At 31.8% G+C, this 21,392-nt stretch overlaps 2 protein-coding genes and 1 long non-coding RNA gene across 17 annotated transcripts in view; 1 reads left to right on the top strand and 2 right to left on the bottom strand.

The window, feature by feature from the left end:
- Positions 1-14,609, bottom strand: part of LOC141452140 (RNA binding protein fox-1 homolog 2-like) — a 69,940-nt gene extending 55,331 nt beyond the window's left edge. For 14 of the 15 annotated variants that reach the window (XM_074124023.1, XM_074124025.1, XM_074124017.1 and 11 more), the window contains exon 1: positions 14,481-14,609. In XM_074124023.1, the coding sequence (XP_073980124.1) occupies positions 14,481-14,594 (114 nt within the window). In that variant the 5' untranslated portion in view covers positions 14,595-14,609. Of the gene's footprint in view, positions 1-12,512; positions 12,728-14,480 lie in introns of those variants that run through there. The other variant, XM_074124021.1, reaches the window with a different exon arrangement.
- A 544-nt stretch (positions 14,610-15,153) lies between these two features.
- LOC141452155 (uncharacterized) lies at positions 15,154-20,444 on the top strand. Its single transcript, XR_012457256.1, has 3 exons — positions 15,154-15,553; positions 16,283-19,151; positions 20,332-20,444. It is a non-coding gene; the product is annotated as an uncharacterized lncRNA (long non-coding RNA).
- Positions 17,783-21,297, bottom strand: LOC141452139 (uncharacterized). Its single transcript, XM_074124016.1, has 2 exons — positions 21,027-21,297; positions 17,783-20,289 (listed from the first exon to the last, which is right to left on the bottom strand). Exon 2 carries the CDS (start codon positions 20,266-20,268, stop codon positions 18,589-18,591), a length of 1,680 nt encoding a protein of 559 aa, XP_073980117.1. The 5' UTR covers positions 20,269-20,289; positions 21,027-21,297; the 3' UTR covers positions 17,783-18,588.
- Between the last annotated feature and the right edge of the window lie 95 nt (positions 21,298-21,392).

Below are 21,392 nucleotides of genomic sequence, written 5' to 3'. Positions count from 1 at the left end.
TACAAAAAATATCTTTAAAACATTTAAAGAAATGCCAAAGTAATGAAATAAAAGTGTCCTATAGAACTAAAACACAAAATTCCAACCAATCAGAAATCCCGCTAAGTTCATCACAAATCAAATGACAATCAACATATTGCTTTTGGTACAAACCTATTGGGATTTCGAAAATAAATGACACAATGGACGATAAACCGAAGAGAGGTCAATGACTGGTAAATGGAATGGAGGCTGGAAAACTAAGATAGCAATGTTTTACTACACTATAACCTCCCTTGGCTTGCGTTTACTCTTTTTGATATTGGAATCGGATATTTCATATTCAACAAGATCAACGCATTAAAGCATGGTTTCCAGCAATCTCAATTATGCACAGGATTTGCTAAGCGTTTAGCAGGAGTTTCAAATCATTGAAAAAAAGAGGAAAATGCAAAATTATAAATTATATACGTATCTTATATAAAATTTAGAAATAACTGAGCACTTAAGTACTGAAGTTCAAAAATTCTAATTTATAAAATGGGTAAGTCAGGGACTACTTACAAACTCTCCTTCTACTTTTTGGTTACAACAGTATCAAACATCTACCTAATTACTTTTGGGCGTGAAAACTCTAAATTAGCAACTTCAAACCAGATGAAAGCGATTTTCAGATTTCTTTCTGCTCAAAAAAACAAAACCACTTACTTTTCAAATAGTTAAAATTGGAGTAAAGCTGTTAACAGGTCGGAAAATATTAAAGGGTCAACACCCCTGTAAACAATGATAGTACATAATAAACAAAAATTCTTTTACTCAGATGTTCAATATCTGAGGCGGAAGTACTGCAGAGTATGAACTCCACAGAAAATCAAAGAATAAAAAAGAGAAAAAATACTGATGAGATTAGAAGACAACACAAAGTATAGCCAATGACAAGAACTACGCATTATCTAATATACTCGTACAAGGAGTATAAAAAGTTCCGTTTGATCAAGGGAAATTAGGGTAAATAACTGTACTTCTCTAACTCGGTTACAAAAAAAAAAGGTGCTCAGTGAACGCTGCTAAAGCACATTTAAAAGAAATAAAATGGAAGATTACTAAAAGGAAGCATGACGTAAAAGTCAACTTAAGATCAGTATTATGAAACAAAGTGATGCGCCCAATACATCTTATATCCAAGTTCAAATTATTGTGTTCATGTAATTTTTGTTCGATAAATTAGCGCTATAACATGGGTTTTGTCGCAGTTACCGTACAAGTATAACTCTAACCTAATTAAACAATCTGTAATCAAATGTTTATTATTATAAATTCACTTTAAGTATTTTAAGAACTAAATAAATTGAACTGAAATAATTATAACGGATAAACAAATACACAAGAGAAAGTAAAAAAATTATAAAAAATATAAATAAATGTATAAAAAAATTTGATCAAAACTATTTCCTTTTCTTGATTATGTTGGATGTGGGTATAGACCAGCTCCAAACGCACTCTGGGGGCCTCAGAATGGGTATTTCCAAAGAAAAATTGAAATCACTTCCTCTTGTGAGTGAAAAAATAAATCTGAACACCACTCAAGACTTTTCTAATCATAAAATTTTGATTTCTAGAAATTTTTACTAAAAAATTTACTTGGATAATACATAATATTACTAAATTCTAAGCAAGCTCCTAGATCAAACACTTCAGAAAAAATTTCAGAAACTCAAAATATGACGTCTTAATAAAACGTATAAAACTAATAGTTTTTGTGGACAGAAATTGAATAAGCTTGGCGTTTTTTTAAAAACTCTTCTTCCAAAATCTTCTTATTTTTTATCTTTAAAAAAAAGAATTGTTTTGAAATGAATAAATTTTTAACAATTTAATAATGAAACGAATAAACGGAACAGCTGAAGATGTTTGAATCATTTCAAAACTAAGATAAAAATAGACGATTCAAATAAAATATATATACAAGAATTCTATTCAGACACAAATTATATAGGGAACGAGAGAGAAAATTACAAAACCCGGTCTAAGACAGGTCATTATGGGGCGACATGATGTAACCAAGTAGCTTGATTGGTTATAGTATCAAGTTTTTTATGTAACCGTCTCAAATGCTGGAATATTAGTAATTTGCTTGCCGTTGCTTTCTCTGACTGATGAATCGCCTCAAATTAATAAAATTAGATTTTTACAGGAAACACAGATGTCACAGGGTAAAACTGACCACTCTTTCGAACTTATCACCAAAATAGTAGTAATTCAGTCTGTTATGCTCTATATACATATATATAATTTTGTATTTAAGACGAGTCAACATCTGAGGTTATCTGCCGGCCTTCGGACAGGCAGTGCTCTATCTTGCAGACAACACTAATCATCACCGAAGAGTGTAAGAAGCTCCTTGGAAGAAAAAAAATCTAAGGGCCAGCAGTGGGGGGATTCAAACCCTTGATCTTCGAGTATCCAGTATTCGTTAACTCATCTAAGTCCTTCGCAGTTATGCCCAATTAATCATTAAATACATCTAGATTTACCAATTTTTGAACAGTTTTCCACTATGGATGATTTCAACTCTAAACATATATGCAATCACTTTCAAGAGAAACATCTGTCGAGAATATGTATTTTCAGTGCCGCTAGGAAAGTTGAATCATAGAGATTTTCTCTAAATTTCCTGATTTGGGTACACTGTTCAACTGCGGAAAGAGTACGAAAGACGTTTATGTAATAGGTTAATAAAAATGTACTTTTAATTAAAATATCCAGATATAGGTGAAGTGGATGTTGATGGATAGCAAACACTACTATAATTTCTCTTATTAAAGCCAAGATGAAGTATGGGAATCGATCCAGTACCAGAACACATCTTAGCTTTAGGGGCCACGCATCCATATTAGTTAACAGAACAACACTGATTACCTAAAGACTATCTAAATATGAATATAAATGCGAATAATTTAAACATTATTAAATGTTACGAATAAATTACTAATAAAATTTGTATTTCAAAATAAAATGTATTATTACAACATTCCTTACTACATACACATAATTAATAATACATGTATAGTACTTTGCTGAAGGAATTAAACATTATGGGTAATTACACTTCAAAGCGTGAAGGAAAATTTCTACTAATTTGAGAGTTGACAATTGCATTCATTATTATTACATTTAAGTTACAGTGTGGATTTGGTTGCTCATGAGATGGCCTTAAGTTAACAATCCTGTGAGCTTTGCAAAACTGACTTTTACTGTCTCAAATTTTAGCAAACTTTTCTCAAAAAGGGTGTCACGATTCTCAGTCGACCAGGTTTGAAATTTTTATTTATTGATATCCTGAAAATAATGCTATTAATTTTGGGCTATTAGTAATGACTTGTCTTCTCCTAACAAATAATATGATGCCCTTAGAAAACAGACTGCAGTACATGTAGGCAAAAAGAAACGAGTATATTAGCAGGAAAAGTTTTCTTTCATTCTTTCTAGAACATCTAGAAATGTTCTGCTTTCTAAGAATCAGAGCGTCCGATACAGTTAAAATTCGAAAGTGTCTCCAAACTAACGCATCTATAATTTCTATTGAAACATGATTACAGTCCATTGTATTGTGTATGGAATGACGCCATCCAGTTTTTCTTGCTTTGCTAGTATCTAACCTAACCTAACCTAACTAATCACAATCATACAACAAACGTTCACTATAGGGAATCAATGCATTAGTTAGGAGAGCTGTTTAGTCTTTTCTGTGAATTGTTATTGTGGTTGTAGTTTCTTTTGGAAAGTGACTAAGATTTAACACGCATCAAGTTGGTAATATTACTACGGCTTCTTAGACATATAGAAGAATCCATCCTTTATTAAGAGAAAGCTTGTCCCCAAAAGAGGAACTACTGCAATCATTTTTCACCTTAACGCACATCCATTTTGAGATCTCTCGTGTACGAAAAAGTAGCTTTGAAGAAATGGCATGTCAGTCTGGAAGTATGAATTCACCATAACTCTAATAACAATTCAAATTTGAAAATTGGTTTAGGTGCCATTCAACAGAAACTTAGCTAATATCAAGTGATTTTACGGTGATTATAAAAATCGACTTAGGTGTCACGATAGCCGAGCGGTAAAAGACGGCCCAGCAAAGCTAAGATGCAATGTGGTACTGGATTCTATTCCCTGGATATTATTTAATGGTTATTATGAGAATTTAAAATAGTAATGGCCTTAAGCACTCCTGATAAAATAGGCATCATTTTACTTTTTCTTTTTTTTTAAAAAAAAAATCAATTTCTAGTTATAAAAAAGTGTTAATGCTAAAGGTGCTTATTTCTACTAAATTTCAAGTACAGTTGTACAATTTTAAAGTACAAACGTCTGAAATCCGCCAAACTTTCTTTTCAACCTAATATATTAATCCGGCAGACGGTCCTACCAAGCCGTAAAATGTGTTGAATTTCTTTTTGTATATATTATTTTATTAATAAAACATGATTATTATTTTTTAAATTTTTTTTAATGATTTAAGGCGCGTCAACATCTAAGGTTATTGGCGCCCGGAGCTTTTTTCAGTGCACTGCCGGCCTCCGGACAGTGTTCTCTCGTTACAGACAACACTGTCCATCACCGGACAGTGAGCTGTAAGAAGCTCCTAGGAAGAGAAAATCTAAGGGTCAGCAGCTGGACTCGAACCTGGGACCTCCGCGTGGGAGTCCAGTATGCTATCCTCATAGCTAATCCGTTCCCTATTTTTTTTTTTTTTTTTTTTTTGGCGCATCAACAGCTGAGGTTATTAGCGCCCGGAGCTTTTTCCAGTGCACTGCCGGCCTCCGGACAGTGTTCTCTCGTAACAAACACTGTCCATCACCGGACAGTAAGCTGTAAGAAGCTCCTAGGAAGAGAAAATATAAGGGTCAGCTGCTGGATTCGAACCCAGGACCTCCGCGTGGGAGTCCAGTATGTTAACCTCATAGCTAATCCCTTCCCTCCCTATTATTATTATTATTATTAATTACGCATGTAGGACTGGAGCACATTCTTGTTAAATCGCAGAAATAATCTAAGGACTAACGCTTGGCACTATATCGTATTAAGCAAAAATAGATAACCAAGTGTTTGGCAAAATTCAATGTTGAAAGAAAAATTTACTAATTAGAAATACAAATATTTGTTGGGGTAGAGCAAGTTGGCTAGGTGCACTAAACTGTTATTACTTTCATCCGTTCAAGAGACTCGAAAATTATACAGAAACTTAAAATTTCGAAACTTTGAAAAAAAAATCAAGCCTGATTTCGAGACCTCTTATGAGCCTTACAAGAAAAAAATCCTACAGGCATTTAGAACAGTCCCCTGTAGTAAATATAAAAAAAATAAGTGATTATTCTAATTGTCGTTATTGTTGGAAACAATACCGACAGAATTACAATTAATGTTGTTATTATACCAACAAAATTGAATCAAGAATTCCCATGTCCTTGTAAATTCGTTCCCATGTCCTTCCAATGATCATACACACTTTTAACAGAGGGGAGTTAATAAAACAATTGACTTCCATTGTATTCAGTCACAAAAATTCATGCTGTGCCTAGTGTGGTGACGTAATAAGTATTCTGCATCTTCATTACATTATATTCAGTTTTGTAATACTAAATCATAAAAATTATTAAATCTAATACTGCACAATTCTTTAAAAATATTTTCTGACTTTTCCCTACCATTTGTTTACTTCTTCTTTTCATTTATTTTTATTTTATTAGTACTTTTCACATTCTTTTGCTACTAATGTAAAAGAAGTATCGATAACATGCCTAAAAATGTGTATTCTCATCAGTGGCTATGATACCGGAGGTATGCTACCTAAGAAAGGTTATACTCTTGTACTAGTAACATTTTCTTTATTGAAAAGACGAGATTAAAAAAAACTTATATTTGCAATAACACTCTCTACCCAAATTGTGTGACTAATTAGGCCAGCGTTAATGCTAAGATGCTCTTTCAAGATACCTGTTTAGTTATTGTGCCCTGAAAACAAAGTGCGAGCAGGTAAATTCCCTTAGAACGGATTCAAGATCTCAGAAGGCACTGCACAACCTAACCTATCAAAACAAAGCTTTTTTTTCTAAAGTAAAGTAACGCCCATTTTTTATTGTTTCATTTTTTGTTCTTAATGCACACTTTCATTGTGCAATCAGAAAACTACTTGTAACAGTATTCTCTTCTGACTTTTGCTACTCCATAAAATAAAAAAAGAAGATTTTCTGCCAAAAATAATGAAAAAAATAAAACAAAATACCGTAAAGGTACCAACTAAATTGTCCTTCTTGTTTTAAGGAATGTGAATTATACCATCGGTGTTATTTCACACTTACAAGGGGTATTACAGGTAGTTAAGAGGGAATGGGTGTAAATATATCATTGATTTTACCCAACATAGCACCACGGGGAGAGGAGTTAACCTGCAACTTCTTCAAGCAACTTGGCGTCCTTGCGAGTATTCTAGTCTTAACAATAAACACCAACACTGGAATTCTAGCACCTCTAGAACCAGTTGAATGTGGTCGATGTGTTCAATTATTTTGATTTAGTGTATTCATAAACGAATCTTTAGTTCATCATCTTTACATACTGAATCGTAATTATACATTATGCACTTTCAGAACTCTACGTTTAATAACACACCCTCTTAAGGTAGTGACCACAAATCTTTTAGGTCGCATTGGAATTGACATTAAAACACCTCATCAATTTATTAACATCGTGGCGAGTTGGATTTATATGATTCAATTTGCACCTACGCTAATGAAGATCAATTTACGTCATATGATTCCTAACCTAAATACAACAAAATCACAAATATAAATACACAAAACAGTATTTAACCATGCTTTAAAATTAAACTCAACTTTTTTTTTTCTTTCTGAATTATGTTTTATATTTATATTTTTTTCACATTCGTATATTCAGACTAATATAACCTCCCTCTAGATGCAGTAAGGTAGCTTGTCCACTCATTCTTCCACGTCCTCCAATCCTTTACACCACCCTAATAAAGCGTCTGATGGAATCAAGCTTACCATGGCAGATAAAACCAACGTTGTATTAAACGTTTTACTGATATCCAAAAAAGAGAAAGTAAATTTGGAATTATACAGACATTATTCAATAAAACCCTATTTAAATTCAAGAGATGTTTTCTAAATTCCAGCCTCACAATAAAGAATGTTAAGAAGAATGTTTAAAGGAGGGGTAATTTTATCTAATAATCACAACCCTCTTCAAACTGAAACAATAAAAAATAATTACGAAATATCGAGGTATTAATTAATAGAAATTTTCTTGTTACATAAGAACGGATACTTGCATTATTTACCATCTGAAAAAGTGTTTTTTATTCCCGTGCTTTACTACGAAGTAAATAACGAATCAAGATGATGCAAAAGCAATAAAGAGGAGGAGGCATGAAAAAAATTTGAAAGTTAAGTGAATGTATTAAGGACGCTGGGAATTTATTTTTATTTTTTCACCTGAACAACTGCTTCGAGGAGTATAAACAAATGAAATATCTACACTACAGAATACACAACACAAGCACACTATCAAATAAATCCAAGGTTGTCCACGTCCATCTCCAAAGTTTTTATGGTAGTAACTCTCTCGGCCGCTCTAGGCCTCCACAAGGTCATCCGCCGCCATCATGATGCTTCAAGTTTAACAAAAAAAAAAAACTATTCCAATGCTTACTAACAGGTAGCAGTGAAAAATGTTCAATGCATACATACCTTCAAATAAATTTTTAGCTTATAAACTTACAAATAGATTATGAATAAATAAAATACATTTTGTTTTTTTAATACATTCCATTATCCCCCAGTCAGAGTAAGTATACAGTAATTAAATAAAATTTCAGGTTTTGAGCCTTCACTACAACTACATCTTCTGAGATTAAAAGATTTATTTTTACATAACACAAAAAAGGCAAGTTGTAGTTTAACCCTATAGTCCATCTTGTTGCATTTCTGCAACATAATCTTTAGCTTTGTGCAGGAGAACTCTCTTGAATTTCATTTGAATTAAAATATGATGGATATATGCTACAACATGTCTAGTGTCAGTTTATATAAGGTTTATGACGGTTTTAGAAGGTAATGAGCTGTTATAAAGCCTGAAAGGGAACAAAGTCAACACGACCGTAAGACTGTTGTAAGACCGCGAAGAAATTACAGTTCTTGTGCCTATTTTATTGAAAATTAACATTTTTTTCAAATTTTACTGTGCTTGGGAGAGTTAGTATTTATCTCCTTCACTGGACGATACTTTGAGGAGAAAAAAATTTGCATCAGCGAGACCACCAGATAGCGTCAGAAAAGATGGATTAGATCATTGCCCTTGTGCGATGTGAAACGAAATAGGTGTAAATTAATTAATTAATAGGTGTAACAAGTTTTTGTTTCAACAAAGACAAAAAATGTTTTTATAATTATCATAACCAATTAAGTTTTTGTTCCATAAATTGTACATTTGATAATTCCATCCTCACCTTACAACAAAATCAATTCTTTAACAAGATGTTACATATGATACATAACATAAATTTCACTTTTTTGAAATAACAAGCGACTAATCTTTTTTAAAATATTTTTTCGTTGTTTCATATCGAAATAGAATATTAAAAAAAGATAAATTTGAAAGAAATAAAATTAGATTTTAAAAACTACAAGAAAAAGAGTACCAGTTTCAACGCATCAAACTTTTATGATTTCTTCCTATTTTTCTAAAAACAACGAAATTCCTAAATTTTCTTTAAAAACAACATAATCCGATTATAATGAAATTTTGATGAATTAAGACTATATGGTTTCATACTTAAATTCAATCAGCAATCCTGCTTTTACTGCTAACGCGGAATACTGCAACTGGGTCAAATTTTATGCATCCAGTTTTCACCACAAATATACTGGGTATATTTTATGACCTATAAATGTTGAAATCAACGAAGAGATACTAAAAAAAGGAAGTCTATATTTAAAGAGAATATTGTTATAGTGTAACATAAAATAAAAACAATACAGAAAGTTGGCCATGTCACAACACTAATTGTTCTCTTAAGGTCAATAAAAGTTGGAATGTTAATGAAAAATAGGAGATGAAACAATGTTCAAATAATAAAACAATTTTTACATATAAACTCACCAAGAGAGACTTTTATCATTAGGACACCCAAGAATTGGTATGATGATTGTTAAAAAGGCAGAACTTATCATTTAAGAAACCTTTTGTTCAAAGAACATCCATAAACCTCTTACAATAACTAATAGTCGATAATATTTTAAATAAGAATGAGGACGAAACTACTTCAGCCTAACCACAAGTAGGTGAAAAGAAAGGAGGAGGCCATTATAAGTGCCTTACGCCTACAAAAAGAACGAGTCAAAGAGAAAGTATTCAAGGCAATATTACTACAGGTGAAAACGACTCTATTCCAGTTTAAGACCCCGCAGAGTGAAATGTCCGATTATTTTGTACCGAAAAGATGGTACAAAACATTGTGACAATTAAAGGTAACCAATTTATTCGTTAATTAAATTTTGAAAAGTACACACAAAAAATCTCATAAAAAACAAAAAAAAACCATGAACACAAACCGCCTATATATAAAGCTGACATTTCATAAACAACAAATTTATTTCATTCCAACAAACAAATTAAATCTGAATTTTGAAACTTACTATTCTTAATGAGTAATAAAATCCTGCTAAACTCAATACCCACTTCAATTTGGTTCCAAAAGTGAGTGCTATCATATCTGCAATCTATTCTGCACAACAGAACTCTACTTATGCTGTTCTAGTCGAAAAAAAAACAACAAAAAACTAATCGACAAAAACCCTGTACAATTACTTATAAATTAGAAAACATTGAGGGGCAACAAATTTATTCAAAATGTCGAATTGTTTCCGTAGAGAGAGTACTGAAAAATTTCTTCTGCAGCGAATAATAATAATAATAATAAAAGACATAATGAATTTTATTCTGAATCTTTTAATACCCCAAACCTACCTCCTTCGGGCTACTATTTATTTCAATCTATGGCTCATTTTTTACATGGTAATAAGTTTTTCTGGGGATTACGACGTGAAAGCAACATTGAATTAGCAGTTCAAAGATGATTGTGAAGTGTTTACACTTTCAAGAAACAAATAAGTTAAAACAATATAGTTTTCCTGTGATTCTCTTTTATAGGGAAGAAACTAAAACCATGTATTCACATGTTACTAATGGGCGTACCGTTCGCTTCTACATTAATATTGTATAATCATTTAAAACAGCAAGAATGACTTGATACACAGGAATTGTAACGCAGACCCATAAGTCTCTTGTTTTGATACATTACTCCTACGTCGTCTAGGTTGTGCGTGGAGGTTAAAAAACATAATACAGTTACTTTTACCAAAACAATAAGTATAATAACTAAAATTGCAAAGACATTTGATCACTTATTGCCTGTACTTCAAGGTACACACGTTAAGATACATATTGAGATTCCTTATCACGAAGCAACGTCCAGACAGTCAAACGACATAACTGAAAATAGTGTTGCTAAGTATTTAATCCCATAAGAAAAGATCCTCTAACTTCAAGTTGCGCAAACATTTCTAGTACGGACGTACATCCTGCAAAAGTTGCCAAATCATAATAATTAACCGTCAATCTTCGTACTTCTCAATAAAATTACAGTCACTATTCTCATAATTATTAATTTTTTTACAGAACAATTACTTGTCCCAATTATTATTTTCAGATATTTTTTTTTTAAATTTAAAAGTTGAATTTAAATATATCCTAGGATCAATAAAATCTGACCGAAACATTTTTGGAGATGTCTCTAATTCCTTAGGCGTGAGACTCCCTTCCACCAAAACTAGCTTTAGTTTTTTTCGGGAATGGTGCACTCACAATGCTTTTGGAGCTCAAGGCATCTTATGCTACAGAAGAAGAAGAAGAAGGTCATTTTAATATGGATGGAGATGGAACTACGACAGATCTTCACTCATAGGGATCCCATTAAAACATATAATTAAAATAATGTCTGGTAATCCAAGCAAGTTTTCAGAAATCTTGAGAGAATTGGCAGAGAACCTACTACACCGCGACCAGGTCAACAAATGGTAAATGTAATGTTTGTTGAAAATGAACCGCAAACAGGAAGAAAGTTGTAGAAGTTGTTAAGGATGCAAACAAACCAACTGCTTAAAATGATAATGAATCTAATGAACAGTTATGAAACGGTGGTTAATGTCCACTTTAAAATATAGTTGTATTTTTTTTGAATGCAAATGCTAAGGAAAGCAAAAATTATTAATTTATCCACTGGCCTAATGTTTTCATATATTTGCTTTCAATATTCAACCGACTGAAGAACTAGTTTTTAATTAATTTAATCTAAAATGAAGACATTTATTGTGATGAAATTTTACAACATATCTGTAAAAAAAAAAAAAAAAAACTGGTAAATGACTATGAGTGCTAATTATAAAATAGATAACGTAAAAATGATGATTCAGAATCGTTTATTTCATCTAAAATCAACATTAATAATTTAAATAGTGAAGGGAATATGTACTCACAGCAGGGAGGAAAACGTTATTTAAGTAATCAAGCTAGTTTGCCTTGCTGAACATCCAATTGAACAAGCTTCCTTGACACAACTCTGATCCTTCAATTTCGCCTCACTTTTAAAGTTGCAAATTGTGAGTGTAAGTTTGGCTTAAGATTCAATAAAACAATTAAGACACAGATGGTACATTAAGTACCACAATTGTATGTAATTCAAAGTGGCTTCTTAATATTTAGAAGTAATTATAGAGCTCCAGCTTCTCAATTCCAACAGCTAAAAAACTGTTCTCAACTCATTCCGAAACATTCACCAGTAAGAACGTTTTGAGCTGAAAGAACTTTTCAAAATTAAAAAGTGAAGCAACGAATTAGCAGTGGAATTTATAATGGTTTAAAATAAATACGTTTCTATTTAAATACTATTTAAAATAAATAAATAAAAAAAAATAGGCGTTGTAGATAACAATTTCAAAATCGAATGTTTTTAAGAATAAATTCTTGAGACTTGAAAGATTGTCAGAATTCATAACATTAGATTAACGCATTCAATATAGAAGAAACTGTGAAGATGTATCCGGAGTGAAACTACTATCTTTATTAGTCTATTTCGCATATAATCTTGTTGAGCGACATACGAAAAACATGTAAATCATTGAACAAGAATTCTCTTCTCGTCAATTTCTAAACTAAAATATAAAGTTAAACACGCTGGGCAAGGCACTAAGATGGCCAAGGTTAAGGCGTTGTTAGGGTATATTTTAGGTTAGATTTTTCCACTCTTAGCACACAACTATAAAAGGTGTTCTACTCCGCACAATTGAAGTTTGTATTCCAAATAAACAAACGAAAATTAGAAATCCATTTGCAAATGGTAACAACTTTGTAACGATGAAAAAAATAAAATAAAAGTAATTTCAAATTCTTACCGGATAGTACACCCCCTGAGGGGGTAAAAAAAAGCTTGAACCCCACAGTTTGGCAGCGTACACTTCACTATCACTTAAAACCATTCACAATCTACAGCCTAGAAGTAATCTTGCTCAGTCTTCAAGCTCACAATATCACAATGTACAACTGCTGTACGATCAATGAGTTGACCTGCAACGCCGACTTCCCCTTCTGACCCAAACATGGTTACCAACTAATAAGAACAATTACTAATTTAATATTCCCCCAATCCAAAAAGTTATATATTTTAAGCTAATATTGAAATAACCACCTTATTATTGGATATGTGTGCATTAATTAAATTTGCACTTGTTAAAAATTTTTAAAAAACAATAAATAATTATGTAAACTTACAAAATTGTATGACCCCACATTTTTTTTACTGTTCTTCTCTTCAATACAAGTGAAAACAAAAACTATAGAACATATGATTATGTTTTGATTAGAATCAGTAGAAGCACTGGAGCTAGATGCATTTTCTTTACTGAGGGGAGGCCTCTCTAAATATCACTAGAATGTTTTTTTTTTCGTCTGTAGCCACCAGTTGTTAATATTATCGAAGTCAGCAAGTTTATTTATGACAGATACGTAGTTAAAATCAAATTATCCACACATAACTGAAGAATCAATCTCTGATGATGAATGAAACTCTAAAACCTCAAAAAGGGAAAAACTTGCGAACTGCTCGTGTAAAATCGGAGATGTTATCCAGCTAATATGACCTCTTTGGTAGGAACGTCAAGAAATACACGATTGGGGAACAGAGATTTCGTTTGGCAACATTAGAACGAATATTGACCCCATCCATCTTGAAAATATAATGTAACTTTCAGTGTAGTTAGTAACATTATTATTACAAAACAAAAAGGGGTGCGAAACTCGCCGACTTTCACTCACCTCAGAACTTATTCAAATATTATTCGAATTTTCTGTACAATATAAATTAACAGTTACAATGTGTAGAAGGACAAACTTAAAATTCTAAGAAATGACATATACGGAGGAAACACAAATAACCTCATCCACCCTAATGATTGAAGAAAGAGCCCCTCGAAAATTCGTGAGACTTCAAAGTTGCGATGGTTATGTTATTGATTGCTGAAAGATATTGTCAGGCATTAAAGAAGTAAAGCCATGGACAAAAATGGTTGGGAAAATCTTATAAAGGAATCCATGGCCCCATATAAACAGTAGAGCTGAAGGAAGAGTGAGAAGAGGAAAAATCACTTATACAAGAACTTGAAATAAAAAATATAAATCACTTGGAACTATGTTTACGTTCTAATTTTTTTAATTAAAAAACTATATGCATTACACTTAAAAGGTCCCCCAAAAATTGGATGTTGATTGAATAAATGTTGGATGTTCATCTCTCTTATAAACTTTGTTCATACATCTACTGATCAAACGTCTTCCTGAGAGAACACTGTTTCTAAACCTAATGAAATATTTTGACCTTTTACTGCCAACAATTACCTCATAACCAGCACCAAGGATATTTATTATAATCATTTTACAAATATTACTTTTAAAAAAGAATAATTAATGATGCAAACTTTAAAATGTATTCTATTTTTAAATTAATTTATGTGAAAAGCTGAATTTTCACTTAAATATGTAAATCTCAAAACTAGTAAGTCTCCATTTTGCTGATGATAGTAGCAGGATTGAGATTTCTTAAATATCTTTGTAAAAAAAATAATAAAACTATCTTTAATCGAAAATTTTAATAAATGTAAGACTAGTGATGTTATAAATAAAAGTTTTATAATAAGGATATTTATTTCAATAAAAAACTCCTTCAAGACGTGCTTTTATTTTAAACAGTATCAACTCTTAATTCGGACTCTTTTTTTCGCTACTTTTAAGATTGCATTTAAGAAGTTTTATTAATGGACATTCATATTTTTAAATAAACTTCTACTTTAAAAGAAATAAAGACATACCGAAATAGTTGCTGTTAAATCTTCCAATTCTGCACTCAATTCTAACTTAAAGTAACTTATTCTTAACTGTTTTTCCAGGAATTCCGCTATATCAACTTCATAGTTGGAAGCCATTACTTCAGTAATAAAAAATGTAAACATGTCCTGCAATTTTTATTGGTAATCTATCATTTACGTTTTTTCAAGTGTGTAAATAAGTTCTATAGCCGTCGGACATATATGTGTGTGTGTGTGTGTGTGTGTGTGTATGTATGTTTGCGAGATTTGTAAATGTCCTTAATGTTGTTCATTTTATTTAACCAAATTAAAAAAACTTAAAGGATTTATTCTCGTTTTTGTTTAGAAATGCAGACGCCTAAGTCATAATTTGAAAACAGTTGAGTTGCTTATTTATTTCTTAAATTAATTGAAAACAAATTTATTTTCATAAATAAATTGAAATGATTACCAATTTAAATACTGATACTATAGAAAGATGGAATAATTATTAAAGACATAAAAAATTAAATAATTTAATAATTATTTGTATAATAAATTATAAACATAAGATATTAAAATGAGGAAACGGGAATGAAACACTCAAATAATTTAAGCAAATATCAGTATTTTGCGATCTTAACCTGAGAACTGAGAGAAATAATATTATTTGCAAGAAATTGAAGGATATGACATCACAATTTAATTAAAGAACTTACTGCCAAAAGAAAATGTGTTTTTAATATTGTTTAACTTAAATCAATATTCAGTTACAGCTATCTGAAAAACAAAGTTATTTCCAAGACAACCAAAATAACTTCTTTGTTTAATTTTGGTTATCCCCGAAACCATGAATTGCTTTCATAACTTCATTAAAAGTAAAATTAACATCTTTCTTTCATGTAGTTGAAAAATCCACAAGAATCAGTATTTCTTTGAACATGAATGATCTAGTTTTAAAAATACCAAAAAGTCTGAAATCGTTGACTACCAAACCTTCCAATTTATTTTAAGATATTAACAAGAAGTTTTGTATGTCGTTTTATGTTGGAACAAAATTTATATTGCTCTGGAATATAATCAAGAAATAATTAACAGTAAGTAAAAGAGAACAATTTCAATAGGAATCAAATGTAAGTTAAAGTTTTCTTTTATAAGCAAGCAAACAAAAAACTGAGCCAACCACCTCTAATTAACATTGGTTTGAGTTCCCTTGCTATGAGCGAGTCGCAAAAATAAACAAAATTGTGTAAAATATACAAAATAGGCCTACTTTAAATCAGTTTTTTATTGAAGATGCTCTACTATTAAGTGTCGCAGTAGACCCTTTGAGTTTAGGCTTTTGGTCAACCCCATGGAATCTAAATTAAATCGGTAAATCATTCAGAAATTGGCTACGGCCTTCATAGTTAATGTAGCAAAAACTTTATTTGAAAAAATAAATTAAAATACAAATTAGCAAAGTATAAGCTTATCGAATTTAATATTTTAAGATAAGTAAATTGAAAAAAGTTAGAACAGATAAATGAATTGGAATGTCAATACAGATATTCCTGATTGATTTTTTTTCGAACCGAAAACTTTCTTTTATCAGCGAAGGAGCGAAGCGTTTGATTATGGTTTCGCTAAAAAACTGGTTAAAAGGTCAACAAACTCTCTCTAAACTCCTTTAAGAGGTTCCTTTTTCTAACATATTAGTTTACACATCCTTTTCTAGCGTAGGATGAAAGGTGGTTCAACTTTCTGGGAAAATAACAACCTGTAAATAATCTAACCCTCATTATGCAAATAGTTAAATAACATTAATTACATTTTTACATTTACAGGCTAAATCTTTGATAGTGATATCGGGCGTATAGCAGAGGTAACGTGCTGTGCTCTACAGATTCCGGACCACTTCCTAATAACTAGCCTTATAGACTACTCTGTTAGAATGCTTTCCTGTTCCCAACTACTCCTACAGTTGTTCACGAGAAAAAAAAGAAGCAATTAGGTAAAACAAGAATACTCATATCTAGAAAAGATTGGATATGGAGAACCTTATTAAGCAAAGGATTAAGCCTCTAATCAAATCAGTATGAAGTTCTGTCCCATGAAAAAATTGTCCAGAATGTCCGATAAAAGGAACTGCAGGAATAGTTACCTGCTGCGAGGAAAGTGGTGTCAGTGTGACGCGCTTTGTTATACCTTTTTCATTTTTGGGTGCTATCATAGATATAATTGCTGACTTTGTCAGTGTTCAGGGAAGAATAAGGTAGTGTATACACGTTTAACCAAATCGCCTCACCTTGTCCAAGATCAGGGCCTATTTTAATAGCATTGGAACTGTGTATACCATATATGCTGCAGTGAAGAGGAAGATCATAATTTCAGTGAATTGTAAATTAATCTTTCCTTTTGGGTAATTAATACTTTCTTCTTAACACAACTCCAGTAAATTACTTTAAAAAAAAAAAAAAACTCAAGCCAGCATTGATGGGTTTTAATAACTTCTTCATCGGATCTTGTGAATGGCAATTCGAAGGTGTTCCAAAAAACAAAATATAAACATATGTCAACAGACCAGATCCCTGGTACTGATGTGAACATTTGATTCTATCGAGACGAGTGAACGCTTGATACTCATTTTCATGAAACAGCATGAGGCTAAGACTGTTTTGACATGTAATAGTTTTAGTCCTTTACTCCTTAAGACCTGAGTGAAGGTATAATACGAATAAATCGATGATAACATTTTCATAATTTATTTTTTTTAGAAAAATTATGAAAGAAATGGTAGGAACCTCATCAGAATTAAAATTTAAATGATACAATAACCTTCTTATGATTTGAAGTAATATCAACTCTTTCTCTAATTCTGACCTTAAATCTATAAATTTGTTACTTCAATTAAAGCAATGTACTAGGTACTTATTGAGCAGATTCTCTATAAGTAAGAAGTGCACCTTGAATCCAAAAACATGATATGGCAAGTGGTTGGATTTTTCTTTAAAGTTAAGTTTATTATTTTAACTACTTATTAGAGTATAAAATAAATATTTTTTCTAATTAGTCAGCAAGTGTAATGGGAGGCAGTAACAGTGTTGTAGTCTATTCTTAAAATCAAACTGAATCATCCACCCGATCTGAAAGTCTGAATTTTTAGGGACTGAAAAAGCCTTCCCGACATTTCTATTTATAATTATAAAGAAATACTACTACTGTATAAAAAAAAAAAATACTAGTCCTCAGAGTAAACACAAGAAAAAAAAATTAATTTCACTTTCAGATATATTTTAACCCTAAGACCTAACGCCGGAAGTCTTAAAATGAAAGAAAGAACTAAGTATAGAAAAAGATTTTATTCATAAAAAGATTGGTTTGAGATCTGCAATTTGATGCCTTTCTATTACTTATACAAAAATTTGCCATTTTTTTCCATTGTTTCTGCCAAACAGGACAAATATATGAAAATATTCAAATTAAGGAATAGAGTATGTGAAATTACCGAAGTAGCAACTGTACAATACAAAGAAATAATTTCATTACGGATAAATGCAATATTTAAAATTTGTCACTGATTTGAATATTGCACACAAGGATTACAAATAACAATTTATTTTATTAGACAAATTAAATAACACAAATCTTAAATAATAATGATGTACTAAAAATTAAAAAATATTTAAGGGAACGTTTTAGGTATGGCAGCCTCTGGCCATTAACTACCATTCCATGCTAAAGGAAGTGGTTTGTTTAATTCATGAAGCGATAAATAAGAATGATAACGCAATAAGTGATCAGCGTTTAGAATTATATTTGTAAGGTCCAGATTATGTAGAATATGTTTGAACAACTGAACAAAAAATGTCCGCTATTTTTAACGCAGTTCTCTAAGAAAAATTATTTGGTGTTATGTTGCTTAATAAACAGTGCAAAGAAAAGAACAAAGTGTATTTCATAATAAGCCACTCCCTTTTTACCATGTTGGGATGTTATTACCTCTTTGTCAAAATATGTCTCATTTTGTTGACTACCAGAAACTATTAATATAAATAATAATTGATAATCAGAAAGTTACTGATGCGTTTTTTTTAAACAATTTATAAAATATGGCAAACATGAAAATAACAGTTAAAACATAAAAAGGATTTTAAAAATCTTCAATTTTTGGTCTTTTAAGAGGTATACTTTGTGCCATTGGTTCTTTCTTTGGTAGGGACTTCAAAGTACCACCTGGGGCAGCAACAACATCTTGTAACCACCTCACTTGCGTGGCTGGACCAAAACCTTTTTCATTTTTGGCTGCTATCCTAAATATAATAGCTGGTTTCGAAGTGGTGTCTATATGTGCAGCAGCTAGAGAAGTATTTGGTACAACTGTTTGATTCTGTGGTCCGCTATAAACTCGCACGAAAGCAAGTTGGTGAGCTTTTTGATCTCCTTGTGGCTGCGTGTTGTTCCTTACTGCTAGACATACTGAATACTCAATTATATTTCCAGCAGGGTTTGATGGTGGTTCCCACGATAAGTGAGCACCTTCTGCAGATTTGGATATTTTAATGGATGATGGTGCACCAGGATAACCAGGCAGACATGTTTTGAAAGCGGACACTTCACTCCAAGGTCCAAGACCACATGAGTTAATGGCAGCAACTCTAAATTTGTAAGCTGTGCCTGGCTCTAGATCTATTTTAAAGGAGTTAGTTAAATCAGGTAAGTTATCAATAGAAATATTTTCGTGCTCTTGGTCATGAGAAAAATTAGGTTCATAATAAGCATTAACAAAGCAAGAAGTTCCTTTTATAATCCCTACGTCACACCAAACCGGTTCTTTTTTTATAATTTCAGTAGTATTGAGACCATTTGATGTTTGGTTACAAGTCAAGGCAGCAGTGGCTAACGTAGCTAAATCATCAGTGGCCGGCGCACTTTTTGTTTTGACAGCCACTTTGTTAACAGTTGGCTGTAACATACGAGGCTGTGCTTGTTTTGCCATCACTGAAGTAATCGCGGTAGGGATATTTTCTGTTTTTATTTTCAACTTTGTAACTTGTTTATCTGTTTTACTAATCAGCTGAGACGATGGATTAATAATTTGTGAGCCAGATTGTGAGGATGATGCAATTAGATCAGAGGGAGGCTGTGTAAGAGACGGTTGTGATAATGCTTGTTCTGAAGCTGGAATATTTTCGCCTTGCGAAGAAACTGCAGTAGCAGTCTGTAATAATGCCTGAGAAGGGTGCTGAATAAGTTGAATTGTAGGCTGTTTTGAAACGGATTGAAGTTGCAACTGTCCTTTGATTATTGGCTGTGTAACCGCGTGAGTTTCTGTCTGCAAAGAAGTTATTTTAATAGAATTTTCTTCTTGAGTCTCACTTATAGCTTGATTAAGAGTAATTTGAGTATTAACTGGGACATTCGTTCCAACCATAGGTTCTGTCATTTCACTGCTATGTGGAATTTCTTCGGATGACTGGCCAGTATTCTCCTGCAATAAATTCTGAATTTCTAAAGGCTGTTCTGATTCTGGTTGTTCCTGATGTAAAGGAGCGTTCGAATGTTCTTCAGTAAGTAACATTTCTGCTGCACCTTCTTTTTCAATGTAATTTTCTTGATTCTGATCTTCGGCTTCCATATTTGTATCTTCCAGCTTCTCTTGAAGAAGTTCAGCTTTCATGGTTTCCTGATCTAATGTAACATCTTCTTTCTGGTCTTCCATACCATTTCCAGAAGCATCCTCAGTCTGCTCCGTAAACTCACTCACTTCTCCGGATTCACTCTTCGCAGGTAATAATGTTACCAGCCCATCGGAGGTACTACTTTCGTCCATCAAAATATTCTTTCCAAGAATCTGGAACATAATAATCATAATTTTTAATTACTTTTTCATTAGTGGCTTCGGGCCGAACAGTTTGGTCAGGGACTAACTTCCCATCACCAGGAGGTCGGACCAAAGAAAACAAAATTTAATTAAATACTGTCAATATTCGAAACCAGACAAAGCAGTAAGTGCGCTAATTTACTGAGCACATCTTACATTAAATAATAAAAAAAGACGGAATCAAATTGTTAAGAATGCAACTAAGCAATATGTACACGCAATTAACAAGCTTGTTTCTAAAGAATTGATAAGTTCTTGTTCTTAATTGAGTTATTAGCAGTGGTACTCTAAAGCCATGATCCCTAAAGTACAATTTATGCTGCTATCCATAAATGAATAAGTAAGAACACACTCATTTCTAAAAAGCTCTCATTAAGTATTAAGAAATGTTCAATTTAAACAATAACGTAAATATATATGTATATATACAAAAGATGAGTTAGGCTCAGAATAAATTAAAATCAATTATAAAAATTATAATTACTTCAAACTCCAAGCAAAGAATCTAAGAATTAATGGCTCACTAATTGAGTTGAGTTCCAAATAAATTAAATTCAAAAATTTAACGTAGCAGTGCATTAAATTTTTATAAGTAGAAATAGTAACTTTACGAATACAGACCAAACAATACAATATATTTATCCATAAAAATACAGATAAAAGTACAGTTGTACTATTTTAAAATAATCTTAAATTTAAATACTAACTAGATATGCTCCACAAATAATCCTGGATTTAATTTAAGCAAGCGTCAATAAAAATTTGGCTAATTCCAAAACTCGTTAACCGAAAAAACACTGAAGGTAACTTTCTGAATGCCAATGATTTGTTGATATTTAAAATACACACATTCAGTTTATGGTACAAATATTTAGACTGTTCAGACCAACAATAAAAACTTAAACTTTTGTTGCTATTTTCATAATGGAAACCTTCAACAACTTACACGGCCATATTACACTAGTGATGGGCTATTTGAGCGGACTCGTTCCATTGGAACGAGTCCGATGGTGGAACGAGTTGATTCAAATCCCTATTTTTAAAGAAAGTGATTCCGCCCCGCCCCAAAAAAT

The sequence above is a fragment of the Rhodnius prolixus genome, unplaced genomic scaffold (assembly GCF_049639745.1).
Source record: "Rhodnius prolixus isolate KJV_2025 unplaced genomic scaffold, Rpr scaffold_3, whole genome shotgun sequence".
NCBI lineage: Eukaryota > Metazoa > Arthropoda > Insecta > Hemiptera > Reduviidae > Rhodnius > Rhodnius prolixus.
This window is presented reverse-complemented; position numbering and strand designations above follow the sequence as displayed.